At 37.2% G+C, this 25,009-nt stretch overlaps 1 protein-coding gene across 1 annotated transcript in view; it reads right to left on the bottom strand.

Annotated features, from left to right (window-relative positions):
• The window catches only part of MFSD14B (major facilitator superfamily domain containing 14B), a 79,993-nt gene that overhangs the window by 37,087 nt on the left and 17,897 nt on the right, over window positions 1–25,009 (bottom strand). The window contains exon 3 of the mRNA XM_065878701.1: window positions 11,167–11,262. Coding sequence (XP_065734773.1) covers window positions 11,167–11,262 — 96 coding nt within the window. The remainder of the gene's footprint in view (window positions 1–11,166; window positions 11,263–25,009) is intronic.

Raw genomic sequence — 25,009 nt, 5'->3', positions numbered from 1 at the left:
CCATAATAAAGTAAACCTAATGATAAAAAGTATATTAAATATCTCAGATAAGATCAAAGCTTTCATTTTAAATATCTTTCTATACTAAAAACTTCAAGAAAGATATTATCTTTTTTCTTGAGAAGGAATACAGTAAACATAAAATACAATGGCATTTGCTTATCACTTAAAAAAAAATTTAGAAACTTCAGAGAACTGAATTGACTTCCAGTACAATGAAGCTAATAAATATCTGTGTGTGTATATATATTACATTCAAACATACACACATATACAGCTGTTCTTCTCCACTTCTACCTAAAGTATCACTGATATGACAGAAAAAATATGAAACCAATTTATAGCATTCACTATTTACTTGGAAGAATAGTGAAACACTTCTGGATGATACAGAGGAGATGGGAAAACGCTGAAAATGAACCCTAAACGAGTTGAAGAAAATAGTCACATGTTAAGGTGAAAAAGATCCTTGAAGTAAATTTTTCAGAATCCAAGGAAAAAACAAAAAAACAGAACTGGAGGAGGAGGAAGAACATCCATAACTGAATAGGTCATTAAAAGGTTACAAAATAAGCCCCTGCTATCTTGCTCTCAATGCTGCTGACCTCTATATTTGTCCCCAAGATAACAATCACAAGCATAGTTCTCTGAAGTGGGGCTTGTAAGTGGGATACGTGCAGAACTGAATGGGGGTGGGATTCAAAACTTAGTTTCCCAGGTCACTTATGGCTGCCAAGAGTGCCACAAAGCCTTACAATCACTTGAGAAACTACTTCAGCACTATAGAGGAAATCCCAGAGCACCCAGACCTCCAGAACTCCTACAAGCAGTGCTTGCATTCGGTACTACAGAACAGGGATTTCCACCTGGGCTGGAGAATGACACTCTATAAGCTACCTGAGGTGTCTAGAACATGGGTGGCAAATTGGTAAAATGATATGCTTTCTGACTCATATTTTCCAAAGTGAGCTGGCTGTCATGTGTAGATTTCAGGAAATTTCACCAAACTCCATATGGTTTTCTAGTATTTCATAGGAAGTCAGAAGATTTCAAAACATGGGGCCTGAACAGCCATGTCACCGACTGGCTAAGTAGATAGTGGCTGCTGCAGTAGAAAGAGCATGTATTCCACCAATAACACCAACCCATTCTTACCCCCACTTCTCACATTTACTACACTTGCATAGCCCCAGAAGACGTTTGTTTTCACAATCCCTGACCTACCCCCTCATCTGTAAATATAAATATGTATAAAATTCAACAAAAGAAGTTGAAAAAAACCACTGGAAGGCACAAAAAAGAACACAGAATATAAAGCAAACTTCAACAAATTTCAAAGAACCGAAACAATTCATCACAATATGTTCTCTAATAACGCAAGCTAGAAAAATCCCAAATGTTTAGAAATTAGAAAATATACTTCCAATAATCCGTGATTCAAAGAAGTTATAAGAAATATTAGAAAAAAGAATGAACTAAATGATAATAAAGATACAATAAATTAAACCTCATGAGTTATATGTATATCAATATTAATGCTTGAAAGGAATTTAGTTTTAAATACATATAACTGAAAACCAGAAAAGGGCTGAAACCAATGTTCTAAGCTTCTTTATGAAGAAGCTAGGAAAAGAACAGCAAAACCAACCCAAAGAAATAAGGAAATGAGGTAATGTTTTAAAAAAGAGAAATCAGGGGCTTCCCTGGTGGCGCAGTGGTTTAGAGTCTGCCTGCCGATGCAGGGGACGTGGGTTCATGCCCCGGTCCAGGAAGATCCCACATGCCGTGGAGCGGCTGGGCCTGTAAGCCATGGCCGCTGAGCCTGCGCGTCTGGAGCCTGTCCTCCGCAACGGGAGAGGCCAGAACAGTAAGAGGCCCGTGTACTGCCAAAAAAATAAATAAATAAATAAAAATAAAAAAGAGAAATCAATGAAATAAAATCCAAACATTCAATAATGGAAATCAACAAAGCCAAAAATAACTTCTTTGAAAGCTTAGTAAAAGTGATAAACTATTAATAAGATTAACCAAGGGAAAAAACACAAATTACTAATAACAAGAATGAAGATTACGCACAGCAAAGGAAACCATCAACAAAATGAAAAGGCAACCTACTAACTAGGAGAAAATATGTGCAAATCATGTAACTATAATAGGTTAATATCCAAAATATATAAATAACTCATACAACTCAATAGCAAAAAACAGAACAGTGTGACTAAAAAATGGGCAGAAGATCTGAACAGACATTTTTCCAAAGAAGACATACTGATGGCCAACAGGTACATGAAAGATGCTTACTATCACTAATCACCAGGGAAATGCAAATCAAAACCACAATGAGATATATCATCTAACACCTGTTAGAATGGCTATTATCAAAAAGACAAGAAATAACAAGTGTTGGCGAGGATGTGGGAAAAGGGGAACCCTTGTGCACTGTTGATGAGAATGTAAATTGGTGCAGCAACTACTGGAGGACAGTATGGATGTTCCTCAAAAAATTAAAAATAGGACTACCATATGATCCAGCAATTCCACTTCTGGGTATTTAGCTGAAGAAAACAAAAACACTAATTTGAAAAGATTTATGCACCTCTGTGTTCATCACGTCATTATTTACAGTAGGCAAGATATGCAAGCAACTGAAATGGTCATCAATGGATGAAGAAGATGTGCTGTGTGTATGTATGTGTGTATATATACACACACATATATATGAACATTAATTAGTCGGCTATAAAAAAAGAATGGAGGGCTTCCCTGGTGGCGCAGTGGTTGAGAGTCCACCTGCTGATGCAGGGGACATGGGTTTGTGCCCCAGTCCAGGAAGATCCCACATGCCGCGGAGCGGCTAGGCCCGTAAGCCATGGCCGCTGAGCCTGCGAGTCTGGAGCCTATGCTCTGCAACGGGAGAGGCCACAACAGTGAGAGGCCCGCGTACCGAAAAAAAAAAAAAAAAAAAAGAATGGAATCTTGCTATTGGTGACAACATGGAAGGAACTTGAGGGCATTATGCTAAGTGAAATAAGTCAGACAGAGAAAGACAAATACTGTATAATTTCACCTATATGTAGAATCTAAAAAAACAAAAGCAAAAAACCAAGCTCATAGATTTGTGGCTGCCAGAGGCAAGGGGGCAGGGAGTAGGCAAATTAATGAAGGGGGTCAAAAGGTACAAACTTCCAATTATAAAACAAATAAGTCATGGACCTAGAGACCATCATACAGAGTAAAGTAAGTCGGAAAGAGAAAGACAAATATCGTATGATATTGCTTATATGTGGAATCTAGATAAATGGCACAGATGGACCTACTTGAAAAGCAGAAACAGATGTAGAGAACAAATGTATGGATACCAAGGGGGGAGGGGGGATGAACTGGGAGGTTGGGATTGACATATATACACTACTATGTATAAAATGGATAACTAGTGAGAACCTACTGTATAGCACAGGGAACTCTACTCCGTGCTCTGTGGTGATCTAAATGGGAAGGAAATCCAAAAAAGAAGGGATATATGTATACATTGAGCTGATTCACTTTGCTGTGCAGCAGAAACTAATGCAACATTGTAAAGCAACTATACTCCGATAAAAATTAATAATAAAAAAGACAAAAAAAACCCTAAACAAATAAGTCATAGAGATGTAGTGTACAGCATGCTGATTTTAGTTAATAATACTGTATTGCATATTTGAAAAGTGCTAAGCAGGTATATCTTAAAATTAAGTTCTCATCACACACAAAACTTGTAACTATGTATGGTGATGGAAGTTGACTAGATTTACTGTGGTGATCATTCTGCAATATATACAAACAACAAATCATTATGTTGTAAACCTGAAACTAATGTTATACATCAATTAGACCTCAATTTAAAAAAAAGGAGGGGCTTCCCTGGTGGCGCAGTGGTTGAGACTCCACCTGCCGATGCAGGGGACACGGGTTCGTGCCCTGGTCCGGGAAGATCCCACATACCGCGGAGCGGCTGGGCCCGTGAGCCATGGCCGCTGAGCCTGAGCGTCTGGAGCCTGTGCTCCGCAACGGGAGAGGCCACAACGGTGAGAAGCCTGCGTACCGCAAAAAAAAAAAAAAAAAAAAAAAAAAAAAAAAAAAAGGAAAGAAGATATCATGAACTTTTTGCTAATAAACTAGACTCTTATACGTTTAGTGAAAAAATTCTTTGAAAAACACAACTTACCAAAACAGACACTAGAAAATATACATAATCTGAATAGTCACATCTCAGTAAAAAAATGAAATGTTATTAAAAATCTTTGCTAAAATAAACAAAAGAACAAAAAACTTCAGCCTCACCAAATTCTTCCAAACATTTAAAGAAGAAATATCAGCAATCTCACTCAAACTTTCCCAGAGAATGAGGAGACCTTTTCCAAATTAATTTTTATAAGGCCAACAAAACCTTAATACTAAAACATGATGAGGACATCACAAGAAAAGAAAATTACACTCCAATCTCTATTGTGCCCATAATTGCAAAGACACGAACAAAATACTAGTAAATCATATCCAGTGATAGTTTTTAAAATTATATATTTCTCATAACTGAGTGGAATTTACTACAAGAATACAAGGGTGGCTTAATATTCAAAAATCAATATAACTGACCACATTACCAGAATAAAGGGGAAAATCTAATTATCTGGTTATATGCAGAAACTTCATCTGATAAAAGTTAACACCCATTCATTATAACAATAAGCAAAACAGAAACAGAAGGGAACTTCCTTTCTCTGATAACGAGTGTCTATAAAAACAATCTACAGCAAACATCATACTTAGTGGTGAATTTTAGAATATCATATCATTTATGAGATAAGGACACCCACTATGACTGCTTCTATTCAACCTTACACTGGATGTCATAATCAATACAACAAAGAAAGAAAAAGAAATGAAAATAAAAAAGATTGGAATGAGTTAAAAACTGTCATTATTCACAAAAGATATGAATGTGTAGAAAACCTACAGATAAACTATAAGGATTAATAAGTGAATCTAGAAAAATTACTAAACACAAGGTCAGGACACAAAAACAAATTGTTTTATGTACCATCAACAATTAGAAAATTAATCTTTAAAACTACATTATTTACTATAGCATCAAAACCCAAATACCTAGGAATAAATCTCGTGAAAAATTCATGCGCTGAGAAATCTAAAACATTATTCAGAGAAAGTTTTAAAGACTGAATAAAAGGAGAATATACCATGTAGATCAGAAGACTCAATAGTGTAAAGATGTCAGTTCTCCCTCAATTAATCTGTAGTAATGCAATCACAATCAAAATTCCCAGCAAGATATTTTGTGAATATTGAAGAGCTGACTACAAAATGTATATGGGTATAGAAAAGGCCTACAATAGCCAAGGTAATCTTGAGGAAGAAGAACCAAGTTATGAAAGTTATATAAGATATCAAGATATTGCTATGGAAATCAACACAGCATAGTATCGACACAGGATACATACACAAATAGAATACAAAACCTAGAAACAAATCCATATGAATATGGCTGCCTGCTTTATGACAAAGTTGACACATACAGTGGGGAAAGAAAGATATTTTAAAATAAATGATGCTGGTTCAACTATATATTAATATGAACCAAAATGAATCTTGACCACTATAAAATACAGTGATTTTTTTCTAGATGTATGGTAGATCTGTGTGTGTAAAATAAACCAATAAAGCTCTGGGGAAGAAGAAAGTTTCTTTAGCAAGATTTTAAGAAAGCAACCAAACATAAGAAAAACATCAGTTAACTGAACTATGTAAAGATTATGAACTACTGTTAATAAAAAGACACTATTAAGAGAGTGAAAAGGCAATCCAAGGAGGGAAAAGAAATATGATCAGATATTCACATGGCAAATAAATATACATAAAGGGGGTTAACTTCATTGATCATTAGGAAGATGCAAATTAAGGCCACACTGTACCCATCAGAATGACTAAAATGAAACACCAACTGTGAGTGAAGATGTAGAGCCTGGCTTGTTGGAGGGCAAATTGATTCAACCACTCTGGAAAACTTTTGGCAGTATATACCTAAATTGAACAAAACCCTGCAATTTTTCTCCTAGGTATGTATTACAAGAAACAAGAAAAAATGTTTACACCTTAACTGATAAGACATATACAAGAAATATCACAAAAGCAGTATTTGTAATAGGCAAACACAGTAAACCCAAATGTCCATCAATGATAGAACGGATTTCAGAGATTTGCTAAAAGGATTCACAGGACTCAGAAACTGTTATACTCACAGTTATAATTATAGCAAAAGGATATAGCTCAGAACTGCAAACTCACTATTCTTGCCTGAAGTTCAGTAGCTTAATAAATAAATGCTTCTCAGTTTGTTGTGTGCTTTTGAATCCCAGAGCACTGAAATGGTTGTTTTTGACTGTTTTGTCCAGCTTTATTAGGACAGAATTTGTTGACCTCCTGTAATATCAAAAGTCAAAAGTCTGACAGTAATTTTTGAGGGAAAAAAAAAGATGAACTTTGCTTCCAAGACCTGTGAAACATTATGAAGTATGAGAGTCCCAAAAGAGAAGGAGAGAAAGGGGAGCAAAAATATTTAAAAAATGGCCAAAAACTTCCCAAATTTGATAAAAAATATTAATCTACAGACCCCCGGAAGCCAAACAAACCCCAAGTAAAAGTAACACAAAAAGGGAATTCCCTAGCAGTCCAGTGGTTAAGACTCAGCATTCATTGCCGAGGGGGCAAGTTCAATCCCTGGTCAGAGAACTAAGATCCCACAAACTGCGGGGCATGGCCAAAAAAAATGTAACACAGAAAGATCCACACCTAGACACATTATAGCATAGTCAAATTGTTGAAAGACAAAGAGAAAATCTCTAAAGCGGCAAGAAAAAGGAAATGAATTACCGCTTACATCAGGGACTGACAGACTTATTCCATAAAGGAACATACAGTACATAGTAAATATTTCAGGTAAGGTTGTCTGTGGTGCAACTACTCAACTCTGCCATTGTAGAACAAAAGCTGTCACGTTCAATGGGCATTGTCATGGTCCAACAAAATTTTACATTTGAATTTCATATAATTTTCATGTGTCACCAAACACCTTCTTTTGATATTTTCCAACCTTTTAAAAATGTAAAAAACATTCTTAGTATACAGACCACATAAAAACACGCAGTAGGCCAGATTAGGCCTGTGGGCCATAGTCTGCAGACCCCCTGACATCAAGAGAACAATAATACTTATTAACAGCTGACTTCCTGTCAGATACAATGGATGCCAGACAATATAATGACATATTAAAATGCTGAAAAATCTATGAAAAAAACAGAATGCACACTAAATATTTTATATACCAAATTTTAAGCCGAAGAGACCCACCAACAGTTTCCTTGTATTTCCATGTCAACTCTTCTTATAACTGTATTAATTAGGTAAGTTGGAAATCAGCATTGTTTTTTTTTAAGCATTCACAAGTTTATAGATATAAAAGCATGTTACAGATTACAACATACAACACACAAAAATAGGTCAGAAATAAATGCCAAACAAAGGTCACTGCGTCTAATTAATACTCATGATATCATAACGGTCAGCTTGGCAAAAGAAGGCAAAGATTTAACACACTGTCATCATATATTATGGATACCTTTAGTGAATGCTACTTATTTTAATAATTATATGACACACAAGATGGTAGGTTCTGGGTACTTTGGTCAAAACACCATTAGGAACCTGTCAAAACCATAAAAATGAGCCTGGAAAATCTTATGAATCCAGAAAGCAAACAGTGTCCATGTGACTATAGTTAGAACTTACTTCCTTTTCATGTGCAGAGCAAATCATGCCTCAAAGTGCCTGTGTATTATGCCCAAAATGCCTGACAAACAGCCCTATCCATTCCATCCACCTCAACTCCCAAGAGGAAACACTGATTAAAGCAAAGGAAGCAGAAGCGCTGGACTGTGGAGCAAATAAGGGGCTGATGAGATAGAATATATGTTTGTTAAATGAAAACGTATTTTGAGAGTAAGTAAGAAGGGATAGGAAAACTGAATGCAGCAGGGAAGTGTTTAAAGAGAATTCTTTGGATTATTAGATCACCATACAGACAGAAGATGGTATAGTAAGGAATATTGAGTCCTTGAATCTCTATCAGGATTCCAGGAAGGTGAGCTTATAAAAGAAAATCTGCAAATTGCAAAACTAAAATTCTTCACTCACAAGAATATTAAGTATATCTTTATTGAAATAAGTGTTCTATTTAAATATACCTAAAGACTTTTAAATAAATTTAATCAGATTACTTTATTTATATTAAAATGAGATCAGGCCCTCTAAAAGGATGCACATTTTGAGTAGAGGGTAGAATGTCAGGCAGGGATGTAAGACAAGAGAAAGGTCATTTTTATGTACGAAGAACTAATAGTACTACTAGAAGGTTAAGGTCACTGTGTAAGGCCAACTTTGCAGTTTTGCTTCAGTGTATTAGGGGTGGAGACCTTTCTGATGGTGCTTAATTAGCAAACTAAAGTTGTAATCTATGACATGGCCACATGAGACAGGCAACAAATCTCAGAGAAAATGACTAAGAAGAAGAAATTGTTCTACACTACTTCAAACAGAGGGTCCTAATGAATGCTAGGATGAAGAGATAGTCAGATTGGACAATATATGAATATGTATGTACTGTTCTGTATTTCCAAATCCTCATCTCAAGACTGTATTTTCTTGCTTTGGAAACAGGACAGAGTGCTGCCCACTAGCTACAGCAAGGGGGGAAAAAGAAATCTTTCTTTTCAAAAGGAGGAGTGAACCAGCCCCCCCATGTCAAAAAAGAAAAAGAGTTAAACTGTGGTGTAAAATCTGGGGGAGATAGGAAAGTAAAGGACATTTAGCTTAATTTAGCAACACCAAGAGCTTAGAGAAAGAGAATAAGCACATCTACTAACTCAACAACACTTCTTCTATGACACTGTAGAGTGACGCTAGTAACCTGTATTCCTCACATAAATGTTCTTTTTAACCAAATCTTTGCAAGAAGCAAAATTGCTCAGAAACTGCAAAGAGGCAGTAAGCAGCACTTAAGCTGGTTTCTAAGACTGCACTGCAGGGTCTAACAGGGACACAGTAACCCTAAGAAAATTATCTGCTTTGGGCAGTAAGAAGGAAGAAGGTGCATTAATTAGTCCATTAACTTATTAACTAAATTTAAAAGGGATCTGATAATCTGGTCTAGGGTCAAAAAGGCCCAAGGATTTTAACCATCTGGAAGGAGGTTTTAGAATTTCTCACATGGTATCAAAAACACTACAACATTCTTCATTTCAATTTGAATTCTTACCAAATGAAGAATGATTACAGAATTACTTCTACATTTAGCAATTATAGGCAACGGGTTGCATCAGAAAAATACTAGTTTGAAACTCTTAACTTTGTAAGCTAAAGAAACTGTGGGGAAAAATTTAGAGAACTAGGGCCAAAAATTAAAAATTAATTAAAAATTATTTTTATATGGGCTTCCCTGGTGACGCAGTGGTTGAGAGTCCGCCTGCCGATGCAGGGGACATGGGTTCGTGCCCCGGTCCGGGAAGATCCCACATGCTGCGGAGCGGCTGGGCCCGTGAGCCATGGCCGCTGAGCCTACGCGTCCGGAGCCTGTGCTCCGCAACGGGAGAGGCCACAACAGTGAGAGGCCCGCGTACCGGAAAAAAAAAAAAAAATATTATAACAGTTTATTAAAATGAGCAGCATGGTGTGTCTATATTTACACTAAAAATATGTCTTGGAGAAGCAATAACCTGACACCACATTATGTGTGTGCCCACAACACATACATTTGTTCAAAGAAAATACACGTTGAGCATCAACTGTGTTCCAGGCAGCCCTAGGCACTAGAGACTGTGATTCACACAGCACGCAGGATTTCATGAAACTTAAAATGGAGACCACTTATCCCCCATTAACTAATAACCAGTTACCTCCTGCAGTAAAGCATTATGAAGAAAAAGGAAATGCAATGAAAAAGAATAAAATAGAGGATAAAAACACAGGCAGTTTTTTAACCTGTTCCATCCAAAATGTAATTTTAACTGTGCCAAAAGAGTTAAAAACTTTAAAAAGGGTATAGCAAAGTCATATGTAAGGCTAATAGTCATCCTCTAAAGTTCTCTATTTTCTAAACCTAATTTGGGAACAAAGTTTATCTGAACCCAAAGGGATTCTCTGGTAAGGCAAAATGGTGATTGGGAAGGGTTAACCAAAGATTTTTTTTTTTTTTTTTTGCGGTACGCAGGCCTCTCACTGTTGTGGCCTCTCCCGTTGCAGAGCACAGGCTCCGGACGCGCAGACTCAGTGGCCATGGCTCACGGGCCCAGCCGCTCCATGGCATGTGGGATCTTCGCGGACCGGGGCACGAAACCGCGTCCCCTGCATCGGCAAGCGGACTCTCAACCACAGTGCCACCAGGGAAGCCCTAACCAACGATTTTTAAAAAACAATTTAAGTCAACTGAACTGTAAGGCCAATTAAAAAATATCTTTACTAAAACTGTGTTAAGTAGTTACTAGGCACCTAAAATCTGCACCCCAATCTTTTCTTCAGCATCTCCCTTCCCTCTAACCACACTATATATCAAACATCCAAGTTCTTACTAAGAAATTCAATGGCTTCTACAAAGAAATGGCTGTAGGTCAGCTATCAAAAGCGGAAATCGGGGCATTCTTACATTCATCACTGTCATTGTTAAACGGTACTTACTAATCTCCTGTTACTATGTTCTTAAATCAAAGGTCATTACACCCATACAAAGGAAGTTACAAACTTTAACAAAGCTTTGCAATAATTTCTTAAAGACTTCTTAAAGATTTTCCTAGATATACAGACTGTAGTTCATTCACAGCACTCCCAAGATTCTGGGAGTGGCCCTGCTACCCAGGAATATTTAATAAGCAGGTATTTAGTTGCAGGTGGTTCACAGTCTACAACAGTGGAAACAACCCAATAGTAAACAGTCTTAAATTATTGTCAAGAGCTACTCTCAAATACATACCTAGACATATAGCTCTGGGGACATATGCTTAACAATGTCTCTGCTCTCATAAACAAGGACCTAGTTCCGTTAACACTGGAGTTGTCAATACTTACAGTTAACATTGGAGTTGTCAATAGGCCCCATGCAAAGAATTCAAGGAAGATGACAATAGCAGCATGGTGTACACTTGGTCGGCCAAAGCCTTGTAGCTAAAAAAGGAAGGAAATTATTATGAAAAATAGTAAACAGCTATAAGAAACTCATTATCCTAAAATGGTATCTAACATACACACACACACACAAACTGTATAAAATAAACTTAGGACCTACCTATATTATTTAAGATAAAACTTAATTCTGTGGTATCTCTGATTTCTTCATCTTCCCTAATCATGGAAGGTGCCATTGATGAGACTTTCTACTTGTCCCATCAATGCAAATCACTGGAACTTTGGTAGGAAATCAACTGCGTCTTCAAGAGACTGGAGTTCCAGGACCTGAATATTCTGTCTGAACACATTAATTATGTGTTCCTAAGCAATTTGGCCTCTCTAAGCCTGAAGTTTCCCTTGCTACACAAGACTGGTAGGCAGGGGGTCATATGCTCAAAAGCTTCAGAGGCAGCATAGATGATGTAAAATTATAGGAGGTGGGGGAAGAACAATAAGGACTAGGTCAAATCTGAAAACACACTTTGATACCTCAAGGTGTCAAAATCCAGCTTTCTGTTTCTGTTTTGTTTGAAAACTGTGCCTATTCTGCTAGTTTTCTGCAGTTTATGACTTCTGGAGCTAAAACCTGAAAGTCCACTCAATTTAATGTTCTTTGTGCCAATGGTTTTTACAAAATCAAGTGCTGTACTAGCATTTTGTAATAACTGGAAGTGATACTTACAAAAGACTTTGCAAAATCCCCATTATTCCTAAGCTTATATTTTCAAGACTTCAAAAGGTAAAAGCACATCTGCATGGTTTAATTAGAATCTAATCATGAGGAAATGATCAAATTCAGATTATGAGACATTCTACAAGACAACTGGCCTGGTCTCCTTAAAAATGTCAATGTTGGGGCTTCCCTGGTGGCACAGTGGTTGAGAGTCCGCCTGCCGATGCAGGGGACATGAGTTCGTGCCCCGGTCCGGGAAGATCCCACATGCCGCAGAGTGGCTGGACCCGTGAGCCATGGCCACTGAGCCTGCGCGTCCGGAGCCTGTGCTCCGCAAAGCGAGAGGCCACAACAGTGAGAGGCCCACGTACCACAAAAAAAAAAAAAAAGTCAATGTCATAAAAGACCAAAGTAAAGGTAGGAGACTTGTACAAATTAAAGGAAACAAGAGTCATAGAAAACAAATGGGGGATCCTGAACTGGATCCTGGATAAAAAGGAGACAAGAGGAAAAAATTTCAATATGTACTATATATTAGATAATCATTTGGCATTGAGACAGGAAGGGGGCAGGGCACAACCTTTAAAAGAATGACATGGCCTGAGGACACGATAAACTGGTTAGAACCAACTAGGTTCAAGATGGCGCACAAGTCGACTTCCACTAGACCTTGAGCCTCAGTATATGCTCACTGTAACACATCAGCACACTAAATGACACACCCACAGGTGCCATAACAGTTCCAAGGCTGACCATAAAAGGTCAACAAGTGGGAAATGGCCCAATTCCTGGAAATCCCCATCCCTTCCCCAAAATAGCTGGAATACTCCTCCCACTCATTAGGCTATGAAATTACCTACCCCTATAAAAACTGACAACCCCGTACCCTGGTGCCTCTCTCACCTTCTGAGATGGCCCACACTCTGTATATGGAGTGTGTTTCTACCTGAATAAACTTTCTTTCACTTTATGGCTTGCTCTTGAATTCTTTCCGTGCAAAGCCAAGAACCCACACTTGGTGGCTGTCCCAGGGACTCGCCTGAGATAGGAGGTGACCATCCTCTCACTCCTCGCTATCTTTCCTGCAACAGCCTTAATGTTACTGCAACTTGTTGTCAAATGATTTGGAAAAAAAAAAAAAAAAGGAACATATATACTTTCTAAAGCAAATGTCACAAAATTTAATTTTGTTATGAATTTAGATGAAGGGAATGACTATTCATTTTACTATTCTTTTAATTTTTATAGTTTTGAAAATTTTCAAAACGGGCCAAGAACAATTGTTATTAAAAATCCAAACTTGTAAATTTCTAGATTTTTGCAATGTCTAATAATAAGTAGTTTTAAATGTCACTAAATAAGACATTTGAAAAACAGAAAGCATTTTACAAAATTTAAAAGAAAAAGAAGCAATTAAGCGTCAAACAACTAAAAAAAAAGATCTTTAATATAACCCAGGCTTCAAACCATGTTTTGAAACAAGGAGGGAAGGGGGTAGAGCACAACCTTTAAAAGAATGACATAGCCTTGGATACAGCATAAACTAGTTAGAACCAACTAGGTCCAAGATGGTGGTAGATTCGACTTCCACTAGACCTTGAATCTCAGTATACACTCATTGTAATACATGAGCATGCTAAATGACATACCCACAGGCGCCATGACAGTTCCGAGGCCAATCACAAAAGGCCAAAAAGTGGGTCGTGGCCCAATTTCTGGAAATCCCCATCACTTTCCTGAAATAGTTGGAATAATCCTCCCACTCGTTAGCCTATGAAATTACCCAGCCCTTAACAACTAACCACCCCATATTTCAGGGCCTCTTGCCTTCTTAGATGGCCCACACTCTGTCTGTGCAGTGTTTCTCCCTAGGTCGCTCTGACTTTCCGAGACAACTGCATTCTGTCTATGGAATGTGCTATCTCTCTAAATAAATCTACTTCTTACCTATCACTTTGTCTCTCACTGAATTCTTTCTGTGACAAGACATAAAGAACCTGAGCATCATTAAATCCTGAGACCCGGTGTGTGACCTCAATTAAAAGACAGTGGGTTCAAGTCTGGGTTCGAATCCCAGCCTGTGGGTTCAAATCCCATCTGAGCTGTGAGGTTTCAGTTTCATCAGTTCTTTATCAATAGAATAGTGAATGGAAATGGTAGCAACTCATCAGCCTCTGCCTGTGAGGAGACCTTCTGCATCAGTTGTTCCAGCCACTGGAGTCAGAAACTGCCATTGTAATTGTGCCAATAACAGCGTAGCTTTCCATCCTAGCTCCTTCACCCTCTGCAGGGCAGCCAGAGCAACCATTTAAATGTAAATCAGATGTTACTCCTCTGCTCCACCCTCCCTAGCTCCTACTGCACTTGGCCACACATCTAACACATCCAACTGGTCCTACACGTCCCTATTCCCTTGTTATGCTCTATTGTTTTCTAGAAGATGTCTAACAAACTTCATTCTGTTTATTGTCTACCTCCCCTGGAATGGGAATGTAAATGCCATGAAGGAAAAGGATTTTTTGTCTGTTTTGTTCAGAGATGTATCCCAAATAGCTCTTCTCTCTATATAACAAGCACTTGACAAAATACACATGATATAGAAGAAGGAGCTCTTCTGATACTGATGTCTTTTCTCTGGTCTTTTAAACAGCAAACCCCAGAATGTAGAAAAAAATGACCCATATTCCTCAAAGAAACAGTATGGGGTGGAGGGGAGGAACAATATACTACATCAGTATATAGATTAAAACAAATTTAAGAAATATTAACCAAAAGCAATATGTGCACTTTGGGTTTTGACTCAAACTAACTGGAAAAAAATTGAGTCAACTGTGAAATAAAATTCATATTTTATGCCAAGACAAGAAAAATTTAAACATAAAAAATTTTCTCTTCCATTTGGCACCCCCTGTCTCCCCAGTGTGGATTGTGTATCTGCATTATGCATCAACCAAACCTTCCCCTTCAGCAGAAATTTCCCCTCAACCATGAAGAACAACATTCTCCTAAGTCAACTCCTTAAAGATAACATCTTTTCTTGATAAGGTGTCACATGGCACTCAGATCTGGATTGTGTGAACTGTCAATAATATGTCATTTGATGGACAACCCTCTGTCTCAAAAAAGCTTAATATAACTGTGTCTTGACTTCTGATGGGCCAAACAGTTCTCAGAGTTTTCTGAGATGCTCTTCCCAGTTATAATCCTCAAATTTGGCTCAAAATTTTCCATTTCTTTCTTAGATCGACTGATTAATTTTTCATCAACACAGTCATGGAAATTTGAAAATGGAATATTAAATGATACTCAAGACTTATACTCATTGTAATAATGGTACTGAAGTAAGATTTTTTAAAATATCCTCACACATTAGAGCCACATGCTAATGTATTAAATTTTGAAATAAGAAGATATCTGTAATCTGTTTCAAAATCTACAGCATGATAACAAAAGAAGTGGTGGCAAAAATAACTTTTAAAAAAGTAAATGGGTTATATGCATTTACTAATAATTTCCAAATTATTTGGGTGGAAATTCTGATAGTTACCCACCCCACACTGCAAAGAAACTACTCTCAAACTGCGAGTGAATATGTCAACAAATAGCCTAACTATTCCTTTTAAATCATTTTGTTTATCAAGCATCATGCACACAAGAATTCAAAACAAAACAAAACAAAAAAACCCTCTGAAAACCACTCACAGTAGAAAGCATAGGGGGGCCACCCTATTTCTCATTTGCAATTTCTGTGATTTAGTGCTTCTTTCCCAGGCAAGCTCTATTTATGGAGACCACTGGAAAAGAGATCCATGTGGCTGCAATGCTGATTAAATATAAAAACAGGTACACACTTTTGTCTGTGTGCACATATCATTATATAATTATGCTATTTTTAACACCTTGCAAAAAACAGACAACCCATCTTTTGTTCAAACATTAAAAGCTTACACCTGTCAGTGAGAAATTGTTTAAATTAACAAACACCTCTTCTAAAATGCAAACACTTTCTTTCACCTCTACATAAACTACTTCAATTGAATTATCATTCATCCCTAGCAAATACCAATGTGGCATGACAGCCGGGCCCTGGTATGATGGGAACTTTGTGTGGGCAACTGGATATGAAATGGTGACAAAAATAAATCTGCTTTCCTTCCAACTCTTCCTAAGCTCTTGGTGGCTAGTATGCTAATGAAAAAAGTGACACAGGCTTCTCCTTTAAATTATGAGCTAATTAGAAAGTATTTATCAAAGCTTAACTGATTATTTCTTGTTGAACATTATCTAGTGCAGCCTCTGTGGATCAGTTCAATGTCTCCCCTCTCCATTTTGCCTCTTTATAAATCAGTATGGAACATCTTGAGATGTTTAGAAGCAGAGGATGAAAAGTGTGTGATGATGTTTTTACACACTCACATTACCATCTCTCCCACAGATGATCCTGCCTTGACTCCTCTTCACTGCCCCCTCCAAATCTTTCTTGACACTACACTCAGAGTGATCATTCTAAAATACAAATCTTATTCTATTACTCCTGTAGAAGACTGCAAAAAATGAGCTATAGGTTCCTCCCATTCCTGTACACAAAACCTTTTTACAACATGACTGTGCTGTCAGTTCCATCAAAAGGTACAGTCTATTTCTCCACTCCCCTAGATCTGGGGTGGTTTAACAACTTGATCTAACCAACAGATAGGTAAAGTAACAACACGGACTTCTGACATAGGCCTCCAGAGGCCTTCTAGACCACATGAAGAAATACCATCTAGGCACAGGAGAATGAGAGCATATGAGGCCCTCCAGACCAACCAGTGAATAGCCATTGCCAACTGCCTGATACAGGGGCAAGGCCAGTTGAGATCATCCAACTCCAATCAAGCCTGCAGATGACTAAAGAAGTATGAGTAACTCCAAAAAAATCCAGTGAAGAACCCCACACTGAGCCTAGCCCAAACTGCTAACCCAAAGAATATTTGTTTTAAGCCACTAAATTTTGGGGTAGTTTCTTATGTAGCAAATAGTAACTGATACAACTCCCCACCCCATTGCCCTCATGATTAATTTTAAACTCTTAAGATTATTTTTGAGTCTCTTTTGTAGCTCTCCAATATCATCCTTAGTCCAAACATAACTCAATGAAAAATGTGTGAGATTACCCTTCATCACAAACATCATTTTTTACTATTTTATTTAAAAGAGTAGATTGTGTAGTCACTATATGTGTTATAGACATTTGTGATTAGAAAGAGCAAACACAAATGTCTGAGAAATCATTTTTTGAACGCTAGACTACAAAAAAAAAACAACACTTCACAGTATCAGTGGTGTTCGGAAGCAGGGGAACGTGGGTGACAAATGACTTAAAATATAAGCATGTGAAACATGTTACAACATGAATGAACCTTGAGGACACTATGCTAAGTGAAATAAACCAGTCACAAAAAAAACAAATACTTTTTGATTCCACTAATATGTGGTATCTAGAGTAGAAGAACGCGTAGAAACAAAAGGTATGGGACTTCCCTGGTGGCGCAGTGGTTAAGAAACCACCTGTCAATGCAGGGGACACGGGTTAAAGCCCTTGTCCAGGAAGATTCCACATGCCGCGGAGCAACTAAGCCCGTGAGCCACCACTACTGAAGCCCACGTGCCTAGAGCCCGTGCTCCGCAATAAGAGAAGCCACTGCAATGAAGCCCGCTCACTGCAACAAAGAGTAGCCCCTGCTTGCTGCAACTAGAGAAAGCCCGTGTGCAGCAGTGAAGACCCAAAGCAGCCAAAAAATAAATAAAATTTTTTAAAAAAACAAAAACAAAAGGTAGAATGGTGGATGCCAAAGCCACAGGCCAGGGTAGGAGGAAAGAGGAAATTGTTGTTTAGTGGGTATAAGTTTGTTTTGCAAGATGAAAATGTTCTGTCGATTAACAATGCAAATATAGTTAATACTACTGAACTGTACACTTAAAATTTACCATCTTATCCATTTTTATATTATGTGTATTTTACCACAATTAAAGAAAAATGTATATATACATACATTTACATATATAAGCATGTGGAATATTCAAAATCATGTAAGGGACCCCAAAAGCACACTCTTCAACAGAAGGAAAGGAAGCCTGTGTGATTAATGATGAGGCATCCATATGGATTAAGACCTATTTCTTTCAAACATAAACTTCAAATAGAAAGAGCCAAGAGCAGTTGTAGGTCTAGACTTGTCTTTGAGCTTCCTCTCACATGTAGGGTACTCCAGGGTGCTAAATGCAGGAAGTTTTTAACTCAGTGATGATTTTCCTAGCATACTGAAAGTTAGCTTATAGGTAAATAAAAGGCATTGTCCATAGCATTCTGTTTAAAAGACTGTATATTACCCGTCATAGGAAACAGTAAGCACTGATTTTATTTTTTTAGTATGAGGAATTTACATTGTATTGCTTAAGAAGGAAAACAACTTCTAGTCTCAGCTCTCTTTTTTTTGTGTGTGTGTGTGTGTGTGTGTGTGTGTGTGTACGCGGGCCTCTCACTGTTGTGGCCTCTCCCGTTGTGGAGCACAGGCGCTGGACGCGCAGGCTCAGTGGCCATGGCTCACGGGCCCAGCCGCTCCGCGGCATGCGGGATCTTCCCGGACCAGGGCACGAACCCGTGTCCCCTGCATCGGCAGGTGGACTCTCAACCACTGTGCCACCAGGGAAGCCCCTAGTCTCAGCTCTCTTAAGCCTACTGTGCTTCTCTCCTAAGGAGACATGACAAGGGGTTTAACATCACTCTGGCTATAGTATAGAAGCTTGTAACTAGTCATCAAAACAAGACATGGTGCAAAACAAGTACTCCATGGATTTCATTCAAAGTAGGACACAGCAACAAACCAATGAAATCACTGCACATATACTCCTAAAAGTTAGCTGATGAGCTTTAATACAAAGAACCAAAATATCAAATACATGAAAGGCAGTATTAAGGGAACTACATACTTGGACTTAGCACTTCTCTTCCACCTAATGTTTTATATAACAGTAAAGACTAATGAGTTTATTATTTTTCTGCATTCCTTTTTATGGAATATATACACTTAAAAGCATTATAACTGTTACATGAACAAATGAAAGTCATAAAACTTTAAAGTAAGGGAATATACATGCTCTACTCTCCATAGGCAATCACAATGCTAGAAATCTGTCATATATTTTTATGAATGTACATTCACAGGTAAAAACATCCTTTTATATAAATGGTAACAGAATATAAATATTATTATTTTTTTTTACCTTATTCTATATCTTTCCATGTCACTGTATACAAATAGCTACATGGTATTCCACTGTATGAATATAGCATTATTTTAACCATTCCATATTGATCGATATCAATGGAGTTTCTACTTTTTCAATGTTGTTGCAATTAATAATTTTCATTTTAAAACTTTCTGAGATAATTTTAAACTTATAGAAAGCTGTAAAACCAGTAGAGTCCTTGTATACCCCTTACCAGCTTCCCCAAATGTTAACATCTTAAATAACTATGGTACAATTATTCAAACCTGGAAACTAACATTACTACACTACTTTAGCTAATCTACAAATCTTATTTGAATTCACTATTTTCCCCACTAATTTTTTCTTTTTCCTAGTTTAGGACCTAATCCAGGATTTCACACTGCATTTAGGTCTCGTGTTTCCTTAGGCTTTTCCAATCTGAGATGATTCCTAAGATTTTTATTTTTTATTTTTCATGATCTTGACACTTTTGAGGAGTTCTGGTATATACTTCACCAGTTATTTTGTAGAATGCCCTTCAGTTTGAATTTGTCTAATGTTCTCTCATGATTAGGTTGGAAATATTCATTAAATTTTTTTTATTGGGATATAATACATATCCCATAAAATTCACCATTTTCAAATATACAATTCAGTGGTTTTTCATATATTTACAAAGTTCTAAAACCATCACCTAAAAAGAAATCTCATATCCATTAGCACTCACTCCCCATTTTCTCCTCACCCCATCCCCTGGTAACTGCTAATCTACCTTCTGTCTCTGTGGATTTGCCTATTCTAGAATCATATATAAATAGAATTCACAAACGTAATCATAAAACGTGTGGCTTATTGTGTCTTGCTGCTTCCATTCGGCACAATATTTTCAAAGTTCATCCATGTTCATTTTTCAGTTCTATGGCCAAACAATATTCCATTGTATAGATATACTGCATTTTGTTTATTCATTCATCAGTTTAATTGACACTTGAGTTTTTTCTACCTTTGGCTATTATGAATAGTGCTGCTATAAACACTGATGTGCAAGTTTTTGTAGAAACATAGATTTCCAATTCCCTTGGCTATAACCAAGGAATGGAATTGTTGGGACAATTAATATCCTTTCATATATACAAATGTACAGCATTCTAGGATAAATTCCTAGAAGTAGAATTGCGCCAAAGGTTATATACACACTTTAAATTATAATAAGAACCAATTATAATCAAAAAGCTGTACAAACTGTGGGTAAAAAAAAATACACTTCAACTTACGTCAGCTAATCAACTAATATCTCTAACATAAAATTCTTCTAAAAAATCAAGAAGAAAAAGACTAACAACACAATAGTAAGATGGGCAAAAGGTAAGCACAAACAGTTCATAGAATAAGGTATCAAATAGCACTTCAACAACTTCATTCATAATAAGAAAAATGCAAAACTGAGGTTTACTCAGATAATTTCTCACTATCAGAATAGCAAAATTTCCGAAGTTTCACAATATTCTCTTACACTGCTAATGGGATGAAAAATGGTACAATGTGGCAACATCTAGCAAAATTACTTACATATTTATCCTCCAAAGAAACAATCCCACTTTAGGGATTTGTCCCAAAGACAAAACGGCCAAAATATGAGGTGTCATACGCACAAGGCTTTGGGAACACTCTGATAGTGCTTCTGCCTTCACAAGGGACTCGGTTCATTCAGTAAAGTACTGACAGAATAGACTATAGTAAATCCACACACTGGAGTATTATACAGTAATAAAAGGAGATGTCTACATATTGCTTTGGAGCAATGATCAGAATATGTTGTTAAGTAAAAAAAAGCAAGGCAAAAAAAAAAAAAAGCAAGGCACACAATACGGTGCAATGTACAGAACTTTTTAATCTAAGAGATGATCAAATAATATGAGTACCTATGCACACACATGTATTTGCTTATATTAAAAAACAAAACACAGGTGGAAAGAAAAATAAGCAACCAAAGAAAAGCAGTTACATACAGAAGGAAGGAGGGAGAGAAATGGAGGCCACAGAGATGGTAGCAAGATTTCATACCTTGTTTTATATATTTGACTTTGGAACCATGTAAATGCTTTACCTAATTCTAAAACAAAATTAAATCCAAATGAAATAAATCAACCTGTGTATCAAGGTGTTGTTTAGTTGCTTTAAAACACAGAATTTGAATGCACATCCTTAGAGGCTACATTCTAAGGGTCAAAAAAATCTTGAACTGTTTTAAAGTAATCATGTTAGTACTAATAACATTGTTTTTATTTCCTGAAACTTTCAAATGTAACTAGTAGAACAGAGTAAATAAGGTACTATGCTATTGTCTCTAGGAACCAAGATTTTCTTTGTAAGAGAAAAAGACATAAATATAAAATCAAAGAAGTAAATACTTGAAATCCTAAATCTGGTTTAAAAATATCAGTATAGATTATGATACACATTACCTTAAAGGAAAATAGTTAGGATTTCCTAATTCTATTCACTGAAAAGACCTAGAAAAAAATGAGCAACCCAACAGAAGCAAACATCTCCTAGAGCCCAGACTGTGGTCTTGAAATATCATTTCCCACTAAAAGAAAATTGAACTTTTTAGACAATGAGCTGATTCCAGGTTTGGGGCAAAATATGTACATGATCCTGGAACATATCTTTCCAAAAGCAAAGATGCTATCACAGACTACAGTCATATCAAAAGGATTCAGGAGCCAACCTGAAGGAAACCTCACTGGGCAAAGACTGAGTAAAAAGAGTAATGTCTGCCACAGATTGAAACATACATATATGCAAATTTGTAAGTCCATCAATCTTTGGTGGATGCTAGAAAACTAAGCCATTATTCTGAAAATTGGTAAATGTGGAGTAAAAAAAAAAAAGAGAGAGAGAGAGAAGCACTTATTCTGCTTTTCCATATCTCAGGGTAACCCAATACTGATTAGCTAAAGTTCTCCTTTTTAAGAATTTCAATAATGAATGAAGAAGGAATGATTAACATATAATCCTCACACTTTGTAATAAGCTCACTTAAATAGTAAATCTAGGCAATAACTATTAATGGCCGTTAAAGTCATTAGGTAAAAGTGAACAAGGTACTTCATGAAGGAATAATCAGACTAACACCTGAAACCTGATCATTCATAACATCACTAAGAGAGTCAAAGATTATTTCTTGCATCATGTGCTACAACAAGAAATAACACCACTTATAAATTATTCTTGCCAAAATAAAATAAAACAAACAAAAGCTTGGATTCAACTCAGCTGATACTTAAGGACCAGTTTACACAAAATGCAGATGAAATAAGACTGTTTCAACTGGTGGAGTAGAGGGATGAATATATGAGTGTATTCACAACTGAATATAAGTAAACAACAAAAAAAAACTTTTTAAAAGTTACCAAAAATTTTAAAAAGAACCTGTCTCATTAATAGTGTTTGAAAATACCTGTTTCCCCATATTCTAAGACTACAAATAATTTTTAAAATTTTGTTAGATTTTTAAAATGATTATCATTTTATTTTGCATTTCTCTGATTACAAGTGAGGTTGAGCTTCTTTCCATGATTATTAGGAATTTATATTTATTTTTCTATGAATTGTCTGTTCATTCTTCGCACACTTTTTTTCATAAAGAGTATAATCTTTCATATTTATTTACAGGACCTGTTTACAATCAATATCAAAGATATTTATATTGTGCAACCTTAAATCATTCTCTCTCATCCACTAGCACCCATACCCTTTAAAAATAAAAGATACTTTTATCTTTAGTAGAAGATGGTATTTAAGGTGAGAGTTTCAGCCATTTTGACCAGCCAGAATAACCTAGAAGGGTAGAGGGCAATTTCTTCCTACCAAACAGCTGGGATGAGAATGGGATGCAACTTTAGTGGCTGGACACTACTTGCCCCAAAGCTGTTGCAGTAAGAGATGCTGGGACACCGGACGGAAGCCAGAAGAAGGTGAGAATTCCTACCACATCATTCAGTCTCCTGTATCTCTGCCTGCAGGGTGTGTTGGAAACAAGAGTACAGTGTGGTTGAGAGGTCCTGGTGCTCCGGCCACGTGTCAGGCCTGAGCCTCCAAGGTGGCAGGTCAAGACCAGGACACTGGACCACCAGCGACCTCCTGGCCTCACATAATGTCAGTTGGTGAGAGCTCATCTAGAGATCTCTGTCTCAATACTAAGACCCAGCTCCACCCAATGGACAGCAAGCCCCAGTTCTTGATGCCCCATGCCAAACTAGCAAGACAGGAACACAACCCCACCCATTAGCAGAGAGGCTGCCTAAAACTGTAAGAAGTTCACAGACACCCCAAAACAGACCACCAGACACAGCCCTGCCCACCAGAAAGACAATATCCAGTCCCACCCACCAGAACACAGGTACCAGTCCCCTCCACCAGGAAGCCTACACAAACCACGGAACCAACCTCACCCACTGGGGGCAGACACAAAAAACAGCGGTAACTACGAACCTGCAGGCTGCAAAAAGGAGACCCCGACCCCAAACACAGTAAGTTAAACAAAATGAGAAGACAGAGAAATATGCAGCAGGTGAAGAAGCAAGGTAAAAAAGCTACCAGACCAAACAAATGAAGAGAAAATAGGCAGTCTACCTGAATAAGAATTCAGAGTAATGACAGTAAAGATGATCCAGGGGCTTCCCAGGTGGTGCAGTGGTTGAGAGTCTGCCTGCCGATGCAGGGGACACGTGTTCGTGCCCCGGTCTGGGAATATCCCACATGCTGTGGAGTGGCTGGGCCCATGAGCCATGACCGCTGAGCCTGTGCATCCGGAGCCTGTGCTCCGCAATGGGAGAAGCCACAACAGTGAGAGGTCCGCAAAAAAAAAAAAAAAAAAAAAAAAAAAAAAAAATTAAGTACAAAGAGAAATTATTAAAAGCAGCAAGGGAAAAGCAAAAAACTACATACAAGGGAATCTCCATAAGGTTAACAGGTGATCTTTCAGCAGGAACTCTGCAAGCCAGAGGGAGTGGCAGGACATATTTAAATTGATGAAAGGGAAAAATCTACAACCAAGATTACTGTACCCAGCAAGGGTCTCATTCAGATTTTACAGAGAAATTAAAACTTTTACAGACAAGCAAAAGCTAAAAGAATTCAGCACCACCAAGCCAGTTTTACAACAAATGTTAAAGGAACTTCTCTAGGCAGGAAACACAAAGGAAAAGAACTACAAAAACAAACCCAAAACAATTAAGAAAATGGTAATAGGAACACACATATCGATAATTACCTTAGAAGTAAATGGATTAAATGCTCCAACCAAAAGACACAGACTAGCTGAATGGATACAAAAACAAGACCTGTACATATGCTGTCTACAAGAGATCCACTTCAGACCTAGGGACACATAAAGACTAAAAGTGAGGGGATGGAAAAAGATATTCCATGCAAATGGAAATCAAAGAAAGCTGGAGTAGCAATTCTCATATCAGACAAAATAGACTTTAAAATAAAGATTATTTCAAGAGACAGAAAAGGGCACTACATGATAATCAAGGGGTCAATCCAATAGGGAGATATAACGATTGTAAATATTTATGCACCCAACATAGGAGCACCACAATACATAAGTCAAATGCTAACAGCCATTAAAGGGGAAATTGACAGCAACACAATAATAGTAGGGTTACTTTAACACCCCACTTTCACCAATGGACAGATCATCCAAAACAAAATAAAAAAGGGAACACAGACTTTAAATGACACATTATACAAGATGAATTTAATTGATATTTATGGGATATTCCATCCAAAAACAACAAAATACAC

The sequence above is a fragment of the Phocoena phocoena genome, chromosome 6 (genome assembly GCF_963924675.1).
Source record: "Phocoena phocoena chromosome 6, mPhoPho1.1, whole genome shotgun sequence".
Classification (NCBI taxonomy): domain Eukaryota; kingdom Metazoa; phylum Chordata; class Mammalia; order Artiodactyla; family Phocoenidae; genus Phocoena; species Phocoena phocoena.
This window is presented reverse-complemented; position numbering and strand designations above follow the sequence as displayed.